At 38.5% G+C, this 14,748-nt stretch overlaps 1 protein-coding gene across 5 annotated transcripts in view; it reads right to left on the reverse strand.

The window, feature by feature from the left end:
• Nucleotides 1-14,748, reverse strand: part of LOC103023131 (probable E3 ubiquitin-protein ligase HECTD4) — a 199,212-nt gene that overhangs the window by 81,463 nt on the left and 103,001 nt on the right. For 4 of the 5 annotated variants that reach the window (XM_049470710.1, XM_049470707.1, XM_049470709.1 and 1 more), the window contains exons 32-43: nt 14,375-14,541; nt 13,170-13,316; nt 11,691-11,875; nt 9,132-9,285; nt 8,759-9,039; nt 7,029-7,218; nt 5,229-5,310; nt 4,905-5,107; nt 4,342-4,477; nt 632-814; nt 377-541; nt 39-208 (exon numbers count right to left, since the gene is read on the reverse strand). In XM_049470710.1, coding sequence (XP_049326667.1) covers nt 39-208; nt 377-541; nt 632-814; nt 4,342-4,477; nt 4,905-5,107; nt 5,229-5,310; nt 7,029-7,218; nt 8,759-9,039; nt 9,132-9,285; nt 11,691-11,875; nt 13,170-13,316; nt 14,375-14,541 — 2,063 coding nt within the window. The remainder of the gene's footprint in view (nt 1-38; nt 209-376; nt 542-631; nt 815-4,341; nt 4,478-4,904; nt 5,108-5,228; nt 5,311-7,028; nt 7,219-8,758; nt 9,040-9,131; nt 9,286-11,690; nt 11,876-13,169; nt 13,317-14,374; nt 14,542-14,748) is intronic. The other variant, XM_049470708.1, reaches the window with a different exon arrangement.

Raw genomic sequence — 14,748 nt, forward strand, 5'->3', positions numbered from 1 at the left:
AGGAACAAATGTTAAATGTTCTCTTTCTCCATCCTAACCTGGTCCTGATCTCAGCCAGCAGACGAACAGCTGCCATGACTGGGCTGGAACCATCTCCGGTGGCTGGCAGAGAAGTATGGATAGAGAGGCTGCCCTCTTGTGGCAATAGCATCGACTGTACTGCCTGGACCACTTTCTCAGTTATGGACAGCTTATAAAGCGGTAAAGCCTGGAACAGAGTGCAAATTGAAGAAAAAAAAACATGTACGATTTAAGATGAACAACATTTACACAAAAAACTTTAATGATGTATTATTAAAGACTAGCTTAAAATGTGCGCAGTTTCTGGACTACACTTTCTAGAGTATAAATGTAAAGATTTGATAAAGAATCATACCTCTGAGCGAGGAGTGCAGAGCCGTGAGATGGGTACAGTCAGGATATCAGAGGCCTGACATGCACGGCGATATTCACAAGAAGGGAACCTGACTGTGGCAATGCCTTCTTGCTCATTAATAGACATAACCACTCCAACACTTCCTAGCACTCCTTTACCTACCACCTACAAAAAAAGAAGAAGAAAAAAAAGATTTTAATGCAAAATAACTTAATTAAATTCAGCAAATATTTCACATCTTTGCTGAGCTCTAACCTGGACCTCTGAGCCAATCTTTATGTTTTCCTTAAAGCCACCCAAGGCACACAAGGCTGCTATGGCCTGTCTGCTGATTGCCTGCAGTTTTGCCAACTTTCTGCCACTGCTGCTGCCATTTTCCAAAATGCTTTCGGCATATTTACCCAACTGGGGAATATACATCAGAGCCCGGGACAATACCTGTTGTGAGACAGTGAGAGATTGAGAGAGAGTGAGAACACAAAAAAAAGAAAGTGCAAAATGTTCTTTACCTGCCTGGCCAGAGTTAATTAGGCAAATACATAAGGGTCTCCCACTGGATAATTACTGCATTGGTGATTATGTTTTAACTGGCAACACATTTTATTTACCTTCAACTAATGCAGTGAGTAGCTTCTCATTTGTTAAACAACTATGTGGAAAGACTCATTTTGGGAACGTGGAAAATAAGTTGATCTGTTTCAGAAGTCTAGACTGAACACTTACTTGTTTAGTTTAGCTTTTGGTAATTAATGTTTTTCCCTTTAGATAAGGCTGCAGATTCAGGGGTTCATGGACAGAGGAAATTGTGGTAAACTGAGATGCTGGTGCTGTTGTTCTCCCACTGCACACGGTCACTCAGGTTTGTGGACGGTGGAGAGGGTGGATGCTGGTGTTTCAGGGTGTCTCTGTGTCTATGTTACCTTCTGGCTCTCTGCCTTTAGTTAGGCTGTTTTATTTAGATCTGCCGGAGTCATTTGCCACACTCTGATAATGTTTTAATATTCTCAGTTTTGCATAAATCCAGTCAAAACTAATTCCATCTCTCTGCCTTCCTCCGAGTTACTGACTGCCCACCTGTCTGACCCGATACCGATGTTGGACCCTCAGGCTCTCGCGTCTCCTGTCCGGCCAGACTGATGGAAGTTTCTGAAGTCAGCTCTTCTCCATCCATCACCCACCACAGATCAGCTGCTCATCATCCATCTTACTCTCCACTACAGATCACATCCAAGCTTACATGAGTCTTGGTGAGTCTTGGTCCTCCCAGTGTTTCTTCCTCCTCCTGCAGCTCTGAGGGAGTTTTTCACTGGGGGTTCTGTATTCTGTATTTTCTATGTTTAATGTTTTGCCTGATTCTTTGTCCTGTGATCATGTTTCTGTAAAGCTGCTTTGTGCCAACACCAGTTGTAAAAAGCGCTATACAAATAAATTTGATTTGATTTAATTCTGAAACCTAGTGGACTATTTCCTCACTTTCACACAAACTCTTGATATCTGCACATCTATATAGCATTGTATATTTATATATTCAAATCATACTCAACGTATTTCCGTGCAATACCATTTGTCGGTATGTCTATAGTGTAAGTTGCTGTGTGTATTGTGTATATTGTATAGTTATCTGTATGTTCTATTTTATTTTAGTATTCTACTTGTTGTAAATATTGTTCCCTGCACACTAGTGGGAACCTGCACCCAAGTTTTTTACTCACATATACACCTGTACTCTGTGATGTGACAAATCTTAAATCATACCATATTTGAACCCCAACTTTGTGAGGTGTGAAATCAAAATCTGTGTTTCTCTCTCTGCCTGCTCATTTAAAGGAGAGCATAGAAGGTATTAGTCAAGGTATTCATAGACTCTAAGACAAATGGGGCAAGAGCTTCCATGCACCCGACTGTGGTAAACCTGTCTCCAGGACAAAGCGATCAGCACAAAGCTTTGGGAGTCAACATTCTGAATGAGTACTTTCTCAAGGGTTTGTTCAGCCTTCTAAAGTCCACAATAGGATGAAGTCCACCCCCTTTTTGTGTTTTACAAAATACCGTGAATACAACCCTGTTTCATTCTCTCTCTGGGACTTTCTGAATTGCTCTCTGTCAGAAAAGAGGAGATTTCTGTCTCCAGGGCATGAGCAGACTCTCTGAAAGAAGATTCGATTCCTCAGAAGGACGGGGGTTTTGCTGCGAACTGGAGTCTGGAGCCTTGGTGACAGTTGTAAACACCCACGGGTGTACTGCGCATGAGAATCTGCACCCTTGGCATATAGTCTGGATGCGACAGATATGGTTTTATTTATTTTGTATAAAATAATTAGTGGTGTCAATCTCAAACAATTTTTATCCGAATAATCCCAGCAAAATTCTGTAATTAACTGCGATTTATCACATTTTTTATTTTTTTTTAGACGCAAATTTTTATAGTGGATATTTAAATGTAAATAAAAGAATGAATATAATAAATTTTAAAATGCAATTATATGTATATATTAGTGGTGCCAATTAAAATTATAGTATATACTTGAATGTTTGAGGGGAGATAAAATCAACGTAAGGTGCTGGAATAAAGAATGCATGATAAATTGGATTGTTAAATTGGTTGGGAGGATTTCTGAATTCGAACTTAATTTGCATTTGAGTATAAAAATCTCAGGTATGAGGAGCAGGGCAGGTTGCATAGCAGGGTTCGGGCAGGTGCAGGTTTGCAGGGGTGACAGACATCAAATGCTTTTCCGTTTTTTTTTTCACGCATAGCCCCTATGGCTGGACCAAAAAGTTCTTAAGGGTCCACGGGGCGTCGAGGAGGTCCGCTTTCTCTCTGTTACTTAGGCTGGACAAGTTTAGCACCACATAACTTGCATACTCGAGAATATGCTTACTCGGTGGAGAGATAGAAGGCAGTCTCTTTACTTTGTACAGGTCCCGCTCAGCATCCAGGTTGCCCAGGGACACTGTCCATTCAATGTTAAGTTTTGCAGCTGCCCTTTTGCAGACTTCCAGCAGGTCCCATTCGGGGAGGGGGGTCGGCCTAAGAGCTAGCTGGTCTGGATGACTTAGCAGAGGCGAGGAGGGTGAGGAGATGCTCCAAACCATCCTGAGCATGCTTCATGCCAATGCACATGGGTTTGGGGTCCTTAGCAGCGATGCTAAGGAATGGGAACCTTCTCGGCTAGGGTCGCCTCTCTTGGCTGGAGAGGTCATATTGCGCTCGGACTAACTTGCCATAATCAGCTTTAGCCTGCCTAGAAGCGTTAGCTTGTGTTAGCTCGCCTTGTCGCAATAGCTTGTGTGCTTTGACTAGTTTGCGTGTGCTCGTTACTAAGCAGAAAACAGCAGGAGTGACTTTGCTGTGGGATTCCACACATTCAGCATTAGAAACACTGATAATCATATCCCACGTTCAACGACAAATCCTTGAGTATTTGTCTGCGAACTATAAGTGAGAATCAGCTGTCCAGCAATGCTGAGGGAGGTACATGGTCTTTGCGGGAAAGAAAGTGAGAATGAGACTATTGTGATTGTTCTGTCTGCCGACGGCTGGGTATCATTGGTTCTTCCGTGGTCAGTCACGCCAGAGGGTGTTTCCCATAGTAGGATACCGAGCGAGTGTTAAAAGAGAACATTTGAGAGGTAATTCGAGCTAATGATGTAACTCTGAATTGTTTAGCTAATATAAAGATTGGATCTATGCTTTTATGTGTAAATAAATTATATTTATTTATTTTCCCTTGACCACTATTCTGGGTATTCTGGTATGCAAATGTATACCCTAGATGTATATAGTTTTGTTAAGAATGCTCAATAATTATAGGCAATGTAAAAAGCTTAAAAAAAAAGTTGTTAGTTGAACTTAAAAAGTGCAACTGTAATCAGACTACAATAATTGTATCACATAGGCTTTTCAATTTGTTTTTACTGTGCAACTAAACTTATGAGCATCACAATAAATAACTACAAGTCACCTTTTCAGCTGTAGCAGTCCAGATCTGAGCTGTGTTTGACTCTGGGGCAGTTAGAAGGCTGTGCAGCAGTGCAATGACTTCGGCAGCCATGCTGTTAGCTACATGACCACTGATGAACGGACGAACTGGGTCAGACCTGAGAGAGTCAAGAAAAAGAGGAAAAATCAGACCATATTTCTTGCTCAATTGCTCACATTCTTTGCCCTGCAAGCCGAGCATCACACTTAAAGCACAAGAAACACCACACAGGAACAGGGATACTGGAGATGAAGTTAAAGTAACAAACTAAATCATTGTTAACACAGGTTCTGTGGCACATTTGTTCACAGATGTTGCAGATTGACCAATAGATTTTGCACAATCCAGATTCCAGATTCTTAATGGAAATGGTTTGGCTTGGAAAAGTTTGTCCCTCTTTTCACCTTAATATATTTATGTATAATTTTTAGATCAAGCATTAAAGGGTGCAAACAAGAAAACCTGGCAAAATAAAATTGGCCTTATTTTTGATATAGGAAAAGGACACACTAATAGATAAACGTTTTTATTTTTTTTATTCTTACCTGGCCAATTCAGCATTTCTGTCCCTGCATACCACAGTCTGGGCACTTTTCTTCTTGTCTCCGTTACTGACTCCTCCTGACGTCTCTTGGACAAGGGTCTCCACTGGAGGGCCCACACTCACAATGAGTCCAGACTGAGCCCACTTACTGGCCTTACGCAGGGCTGCTGAGGCCTCCTCCGTGATGACTTCACAGCTCCCAGTCTTTGAAGGAACAAAAAAAAATAGGGAACTTAAAAGTCCACCAATATTTAAGAAGACTGTATTTAAATACCACATTGGAAAAAAAAAATAAATAAACGATGAACATAAAGACTGGCCAAACCTTGGTCATATCTCTGTCCATTTTTACCACCTTCTCCATGTTTGCTCCAGTACCAAGTCGAAAAGGACGCCCCTCTGAGCTACTACACAGATATAGGATGGATAAGCAGCATGAGACACACTGATAAAAAAAAAAACAATGTTTAAAAAAAAAAAAAAACAATTTAGCCATAACTAAGTATGAACGATCATAATCGCCCTCCAAATTCACCCAGATCTCAATCTCATCATCCACCTATGCCACGTTCTAGAAAAAACAAGTCCAATCCATGGAGGCTCTACCTCACATTTTAAAGCTGACCAGCTGACCACTTTTAATGCCATATAGGCTGCCTTTTATAACCATAAACTTGCTTTAAATGCTGAGAAAATCAAATACATGCTGTTCTCCAGATCGTTTAACATTGATTTTAATACTGTTAAAATTACAACTTTGAAGGGTTTAATGAATATAAGTATCTTGGCATATGGCTAGATGACAAACTTACTTACTTTTAAGCACCATATTCACAAGCGTTTGGGTAAGCTAAGGCAAAAACTCGGCTTCCTATTTAAAAATAAATCAAGCTTCCCAATGCACACAAGAAAAAAGACTGTAGAAGCAACGTTTTTATCTTTGCTAGATTATGGTGATGTGATTTATAGACATACATCAGCAACTGTGTATCATGCAGCACCAAGATTCATTACTGGTGACCCGTATAGTACACATCACTGTTCACTTTCTGAAAAAGTTGGGTGGTCTTCTCTTGCTTTATGTCGGAAAACACATTGGTTTATTTTTGTTTTTAAAGCACTTTTTCGCCATATGCCGTTGTACATCTCACAAAAACGTATTAAAGCTACAGTGCACCAGCAAGCTGGAATTCACTACAGGACACTCTAAAGCTCAGCTCGCTGGTGTCACTAAATCATTTTAAACTCCTAGTCTCTAACCACCTTCAGACAGCCTGCCACTGTTTTAGCTGATTTTACTTTCTAATCTTGGTTTATTTTAGCTTTTTTTTTTTTTTTTTCCACATTTCTTTTTTTGTTTCTTTCTTTTATTGGTTTTAGTTATTGCTTATTTATATTTTACTATTTCATGTGTTTAGCTTTTATTTATTAATCTGTAGATTATTAGTTCTGTTACCTTTGATTTTATTTACCTATGATTTTATGATTTCTATTCTTAAATAAGTATTTTTACCTTATTTGTTTTTATATTATTAATATTTTTAAATGTATTTATTTTTCATAATTATCTTATATATCTTATTAAAATTCTGTTTTTTTTTAATTACTTATTTTATACTATTTACATTTTTTGTCAATCCCTTAGCTATGTACATGCTCGACTACATTGTAAATGAGGGCCACCCTCAATGTACTCTGAGTTTAAATTAAGGTTGATTGATTGATTGATTGATTGATTGATTGATTGATTGATTGATTGATTGATAAAGGTCCTCCATTGGGGCCGTCCAAACAACAATGTCTATGGAAATTGCAAATTTGATGGCAAATCATTTATTTACTGTCACAAAATAATCAAGAGTCTGAATGATGTTACAGAATTAATAGGTCAATTATTGTCAGAATTTGATTGCATTCTGTCACAGAAGCATTCGTGCAGAGTTGATTTTGGAAATACTGATGTTACAAATTATACTTATCTTCATTAATCCAGAAAATGCTGTAGAACCACATGCTACACTAGCACTACTCTAGCATTACATTAGCATTTACCACTGCTATAACTGGCCATTGGTTCTTTGCTTTTAGTAATTAGCAGTACAAAATAAATGTACTTTGTTTTAACCTGAGTAAGGGCTGGAGTACTTCATGGGAGGACTGGTCTTCTCTCTTGTGAATGAAGATGGAGAGTTTGCCATCTACTGCTTCTCCCTCCTCTCCAACTTCTTTGTCAGTCTTGAGGCTGCTCTTGGGGCTGGCTCTTGTAAGGCTGGTATCTGGTTCAGATGAGGCAGGGGAAAGGAGGGTCTGGCAGCCTACCAAAGGTAAAGAAGGTCTGTTGTCCAGATTTGCAAAATATTTCTCTTTTTTCAAAATCAGATAAAAGGTCCCATTCAGACTTAACCCCCCCATTACATTTCTGCAAACAATATTTTTTCTATACTTAAAGCTTCAAAATTCATCAGAAATGTTCAGTCTATTATATTTTATGCATGCCTAATTTCTTCACATCTATATTTGAAATGCTTGCTTTCAATATACTTTCAACTTTTACATTCCTCTTCATTTTAATATTACAACTACAACATAAAACATACACTGAGATAATGACAAATGAAATGACAAAGCAAAGAATATTGTCTAAATGCTAGAAATCACTGATAGAAATTAGTTTTAGGCATGTAATTTAGCAAAGTAAAAGCCATTTCCCGGTCTATACCTGGACTATACAGAACTCTGAATGGAGTTGTAGCCCAGTACCATCATCAATACAACCAGTATAACCACACACACTGAGAGAACACCACTGCTCGTGTGAACTACTTTCATCCTGAAGATTTGGAAGAAACCAACACTATTAGGAAAAGAGGGTGTGTGACATTTTAAGATTTATTGACCCCTTTCCACACGTAAAAAGTAATTTAACCAGAAATAGCCAAACCTTTGATTAAGATTGTATTTTGGCAGCCTCTGAGATGAACTTGACTAAACCACCGTGGAACTAGTTACTTAATCTTGTATTTTAATAAGGTGAGCGTAGGACTAAGAAACCTGGCCAAAGAGGCGCTAGTCTAGAGCATGAATATTTAATTAGAATTTATTAAGGTCCAGATAGAAAATGTTTCCTTAAGGCAAGGTCTGGACTGTCATAATGTCTAACTATTATTATTCAATTCATATCCTGAATACTGAAGTTAGCCAAGATGTTCTACCAGCATTTTATGTCATATACATCTAAGGGGGTACTTACACTAAGCACGGTTTAGTTGAATTGCGCTGGAGCGTGGTTCTGGCCCCTCCCCCCCTGGCCAAAAGTCACAGCTATCTCAGTCACAGTTACATACATAGCATCACAGCGTATGCTCCCAAGCGGGGGGTGAATTTACTGATGGCGGTGCTGAACACCACCATGTTTGTTTACAGAAACGTCGCGTCCCAAACATCATCTTGTTCTGTGCTCAGACAGAACGCATGCAATGTAAGCACTCTCTGTGCTCGAACACGGAACAAGATGACGTGAACTCTTCAAGCAGGCCAGGGCGCGGTTCAGCGTACAGTGCCTGGACACGATTCGGAGCGATCACACTGCTCAATCAAGCCGTGCTTTTGGGGGGCAACCGAGGCCCAGGCCCTAAACGTCAAAGGGTGTTTAGGAGTGTTACTAGTGTTTGAATCTCAATGACTGCCTCTTGTAGCAATATTTTTTCCTTTTTGTTCTTTCTTTCTTCCATGCTGTCTTTATTTTTCACTTTCTTTACCTGCCATTTCACTTAACTTTTCAACTCTTTTCACTTTGGAGAGAAGGCATCCGTCCACCACACACAAACATAAGATCATTTTCACTCTGCTTCTTACCTGGTACCACATAGTCAGCTAGCTTGGCCAGAAGAAGTGCTGCAATACGGGAGGCTGGGTCACTGGCATCTTGTTGTTCTATATCCAAAGCATTAATAGAGTAGCTCCAGGAAGGCAACACCACATTTCCACAGGCCTCTACACTCATAAGCGGCAGGGCAGCACGACACAGCTGCAAGATGATGAGCACCAGCTTGGGAGAAGGACGCTGATCCAAAAGTAATGAAAGAAGCTTTGAGACACAGGCTGGCTGGCTCAGGATTGCCTTGCCTATATTGCTCCTGAAAAGCAGTAACAGTGCGTTATTATGAAAGTACTGGAATATGGTCCACTGTTTCTGTGCAGGATATCTTCAGGTTGTCACATTGGCTACCTGGACAAGTCGTTAAGTAGACTCAGCACATCCTGTAAGGCATCATTTCCAGCTGCTTGGTTACCACAACATTCTGTGGCTCTTGCCAAGTGGTTTGTCAAAAGAGTGGATACCTGCCGTGCTAGTCCAGAATGCACTCCATCTGTAGATCCACCTTAAATTAATAAATAAACCAACAGATTAATAAAAAAACCAACAGGAAATATCCCTTGTCAAGGAGGCGGTAATTATATAGAATTTTACAATAGAGATCATTCTTGCTTTAAAAAAATTGGTCCAAAAAGTACAAGAGGCTCAAATCTGATTTTCTGAACATTCCAATATTTATTTTAGGCTGTTCACACACTCTTTTTAATGTGATCAATATCTGACATCCGTCTGAACATTTTTGAACTGATTTCCAAATCAGCATTCACAAAAAAACAACGTTTCATGTTTAGTTCTACTTTATTTGTCGGCAGAATCTCATGAGCCAAGAAAGCGTTTAGACTGACAGCTGGGTTTGTCACAGAGAAAGTGACTGACCTCACTCTTAAAAGTGCAAAGTTTACAATACTCCAAACTTTGCTGGCTTCAGGTCAGGTTTAATTCCAGCTCATTTTTTTAAGTTTTTTTTTTTTACGTTTTGCAGTGGTCACCAAAATCATAATCTGAACTATTGCTCTGTTAAACTATGGTTTTGGATAAAGGCATTATTAGCAACACATGGGTATATACAATAAAATAACAGCTACAAAGCCATTCTGAATGTCCACTGACTGTAGCAGTGTGAAGCACTGAGTACTGAGACAACTGCAACTGCACTATGTAACTGGTACCTTTCTTCTTTTAAAAACTTCAAAAGCCAAATCACGTTTGTGTAACTTCAAGTACACATGCTTCTTTCACATCAGTAGGTATTTCTCTCTACATGTGAAAAAATATTAGAGCTGTAAAAAAAAATGATATATATATATATATATTCCACATTGCCACATTTTTTTTACAGTAGTGTAAAAAAGTGATTGCCACTTTATGATTTCTTATTTTTTGCCTGTTTGTAACTCTTAAATGTTTCAGATCATTAAACAAATTTAAATATTAGTCAAAGACAACAAAAGTAAACACAAAATGCAGCTTTTAAATGAAAAAAAAAAGTACATTACCCTGTGTGAAAAAGTATTTGCACCCTGAACATAATAACTGGTTGGGTCACCCTGAGCAGCAACAACTGCAATCAAGCCTTTGCGGTAACTTGCAACAAGTCTTTCACAGCTTTTATAAAGAATTCAGCAGCCACATTGTAGGGTTTCTGAGCTTGAATCACCTATTTAGTGTCATGCCACAACATCTCATTAGGATTCAGGTCAGGACTTTGACTAGGCCACTTCAAAGTCTCCACTTTGTTTTGTTTTTTTCAGCCATTTAGAGGTGGGCTTGCTGGTGTATTTTGGCTCATTGTCCTGCTGCAGAACCCAAGTTCGTTTCAGCTTGTAAGAGGACACACACCTTCCAAAAAATTCAACTTTTGTCTCGTCAGCCCACAGAGTATTTTCCTAAAAGCCTTGTGAAACATCAGGATGTTTTCTGGCATAATTTGCTCAGCAGTGTTTTTTTGCCTTGGCACTCTACCATGGGGGCATTTCTGCCCAGTCTCTTTCTTATGGTGGAGTGCGCTATAGGGGTAATTTAGGTTGGCCAGTCACTCCTGGGAAGGTTCATCACTGTTACTCGTTTTCGCCGTTTGTGGATAATGCCTCTCACTGTGGGTTGCTGTAGTCCTAAAACTTTAGAAATTTCTTTAGAACCTTTTCCAGACTGATAGATCTCAATTACTTTCTTTCTCATTTGTTCCTGGATTTCTTTAGATATTGACATGATGTTTGGCTTTTCAGAATCTTTTGGTCCCCCTCACTTTGTCACACAGGTTCTGTGTAAGTGATTTTGATTGACAGTTGTGGCAGTAATAAGGCCTGCTTGAGGCTAGAGAAATTGAATTCAGGTGTGATAAACCACAGTTGTGTTTTAACTGGGGGAAACACTTTTTCACACAGGGTCATGTAAGTTTGGATATTTTTTCTCCCTTAATACTAAAAACCTTTATTTAAAAACTGCATTTTGTGTTTACTTGTGCTGTCTTTGACTAATATTTTAATTTGTTTGATGATCTGAAACATTTAAAAGTGACAAACAAGCAAAGAAAAAAAATAGAAAATCATAAAGGGGACGTAAAATACTTACGTCACTGTAAGTATTAAGGAAGAAATTTTGTGTGCACATAATTAAAGTGAATATTCAGACCTCATTTCCAACATGCTGTTTCATAAACTGGCATGGAGTAATTATTTTGGGGTAGGGTGGTGATTATCTAACATTTAGACCTTATTAATGATCTTGTTCCTGAATGCAACCCCTCACAGAAAGCCTTTCCTTGACTGTAAATAGTTATTCCAACAAATTGACAGTTACTTAAATACCTTGATTTCAGAAAAAAACATTTAATGAGGACTTGTCTCAATGCTTATTTACTACTTAGAGGAAAAATACAAAAAGTATGCAAAAAAGACCACCAGACGTTACCCTCCACTTTCTCCCACTCAATGCAGCGGTTGGCCAGCACTTGGAAGGCAGCCCAAGCCATTGCTGCCACTTTCTGTTTCTTGGTCTGCTTCTCGTTGGAACCGCAGTCTCTCTGGCTGCTTAAGCTGCACAGCTGATCCATAAGTTGAACCAAACCACTGCGCACCAGACACTGTTCCTCGCTCCTTAAGATGCAAAGAAATGTAATAATTAGTGGTGTCAATCGGCAAAAAAATTTTATCCGATTAATCACAACCAAATTCTGTGAATAACTGCGATTAATCGCATTTGTTTTTCTTCAGACACAAGTTTTTATAGTGGATATATAAATGTAAATAAAAGAATGAATGTAAGAAATGTAAAATGCAATTAAATGTAAGTTATATTAGAGTCAATTAAAATTCTAGTAACAGTAATACTTGTATGAGGGGATATAAAATCAATGTAGAGTGCTGGAATAAAGAATGCATGATAAACTGGACTGTAAACGTCTCAGCTTGGTTGTGTGGGAGAGAGAGAGATCGCCGTTCAGTCGTTCAGCCGGACGACAGATCAGTGTGTTGGGCGGGGGCGGGGCAGATTATGGCAGAAGTACTTGGTGCCTTAATAAAAAATAGTAGCGCGTTACTGATTCCAAATTAACAGTGTGCGTTAACGCTTTAACATTGACAGCCGTAATAATAATGTTTAAAGACTATGAATGATCCGAATTATGTTTAAGTTTATATAACTCACAGGAACTGAGTGAAATAATCTTAATGCACACTATCTAATTATTTTATTAGTAACATTACATTTCTTAATCTCCATTTCTTTTAAATGTTTTTTTTTTTTTTTCCAAATATTTTCAGTTGCCAAATATTCAGTGCATCCCTACTTTTTTTTTTCTCCCTGCTGTACTGAACTGGTACTGAACTGTCCACACTGAACTGTACTATTATGTCCCTGAATAGTGAATAGTAAGGGACGACAGAGACTGATGTCACGCTGGCGCCTGCACAGTCCCTCATTTGGCCTTTTGGCCAAAATTCAGTCAAAATACACGATTGGAATCGGACAATATTTCTGTAATTAGCCGATCTTGAGAGTAGGGGTGGGCCTTAAAATTATTTTGCAATATTTGAGGGAATTTTTGGGATAACAATATTGTTGGTGATATGACGAAACATTGAGTATTCAACAAATTTAACTACTTTCACATTATTTACAGTCAGCTTACATTTCCAGTGTTTGTTTAGAGGTGGCCAAAATGAGACAAAATAACCCAATTTGCCCAAAAAGATTTAATGTAGCATTAGGCCCCACCCTTGATCGGTGAAAGACGGCGATCAATATCTGATCACATTTAATGACAAATTTATGCAGAACAACTTGGGTTCAAGTACCTTTTTTGCCACTGTATATCCATTCATTTTCTTTGTCAAAGACTTATTTCATATCGATAATGTTATGTAATTGGTCTAAAAGTCATATACTTGCCTGGTGTAAGGAATGATGCAGAGCAGGCCAATACTGTTTGCACAGGCAATGGGATAGCGAGCACACAGAGACACCACAGAAGTCATAGTCTCTCCAAAAGCATCCTGAACCTGTTCTACCATGCCACCACAGGTCAGCTCCTCAATCCTACAAGCAGAAATAGATTCGCTATAACATTCAAACTTGCAAAAGTCTGAAAACTACAGTAAATATAAACAGGACGTGTGTATTTAGCAATTCATATGCAGATGTTTACACAGGGCTTGTTTTCTCCAGGTCTTTTCTGTCTTCCTCGTATACCCTTAACTCTTAACGTGCCCATCTTTAATAAAGGGTTACACCATGTTCTATCCCTATGCCCAGATGGTATTCTTTTGTACCTTTCCTACCTCAATCCAAGCAGTGCCTTAAGTGTTATCTCTTTTAAATGCTTTTGGTTTTTTTTAAAACATTTTCAAGTTGGATTTAATGCTTTAAACGTGGACCCAGTGGACTGATCTGCAATTTGACACAGTCCTTACAAAGGTCAAATCACAGGGTTTAACAAGCAGATTTATCCTAATGCATTTCACTGTTAGAAAAAGAATGCTGATCTTCAAAGATCAGCATTCAGGGTTTCAAAGACAAAATTATATGGTCATAGAGTTGAGCATGTAAACATAGTGTGAATCAAATCAACATTATTATAAAAAAATAAAACAGATCACTAGTAGCACGCCAGTTGTGCTTGTTTGCATTACTTGCATTGAAGATATTTTGACCCTAAGACTAGGAAGTAACACTTTACAATAAGGGTACATTAATTAACAGTACTTAAAATAGAATATCTCTTCTAATTAAAAATAAATAAAATTAAATAAAATTAAAAAAATAATAAAAGTTAAGGCATTTTAATCATTACATGTTTTAACTCATGTCACAATTAATTATTGTTTACAACATTCTCAAGCATTAAAATGTAGTAAATATTTAATGATGTCCTAACTAGAGTCCATTAATAATTAGCTGAGAAAATACTTTACATTTAACAGTGTTTATTACTGTATATTACTTTCTTACAATGTTTATTAATCAAGTGTTATCAACCTGCTCAAGTTCAGGCCAGTAAAGTGGAATTTTTCCAGCTCTCACCTGGACAGTAAATGCCTGATTTATTCTTGCAATTTTGTAATAATTGTACTAAATCTGTGAATTGTCTGACATACCTGGGTCCACCTTGCAACACCATGGTGACAGGGCCCACCAGATGAGTTACTCCACCTACTCGAACAGCAGCAGTGAGGAGCTCTCTCATATGGACCAGAGCCTGCTTTCTGGTGCTGCCTCTCCTCCAGCGTGTCTGAGCTGCTGCCAAAAAACTACTACTGGACACCTACAGAATTAAGATCATGGTTATTACTTTTTTGCAGCATTTTTTTTTTCAAACAGTTTCAATCAGTTTATTCCATGTTCCAACCCAAACTGATCAACGTACTGCACCCAGACACTTTGTACATGTTTCTGAGTAATCCGAGTCTACACTCGCCTACACCGTAATTGAAGGTCACCATCAATGTGCTTGTGTTGGTAAAAATGGGAG

The sequence above is a fragment of the Astyanax mexicanus genome, chromosome 22 (assembly GCF_023375975.1).
Source record: "Astyanax mexicanus isolate ESR-SI-001 chromosome 22, AstMex3_surface, whole genome shotgun sequence".
Taxonomy (NCBI): Eukaryota; Metazoa; Chordata; class Actinopteri; order Characiformes; family Acestrorhamphidae; genus Astyanax; species Astyanax mexicanus.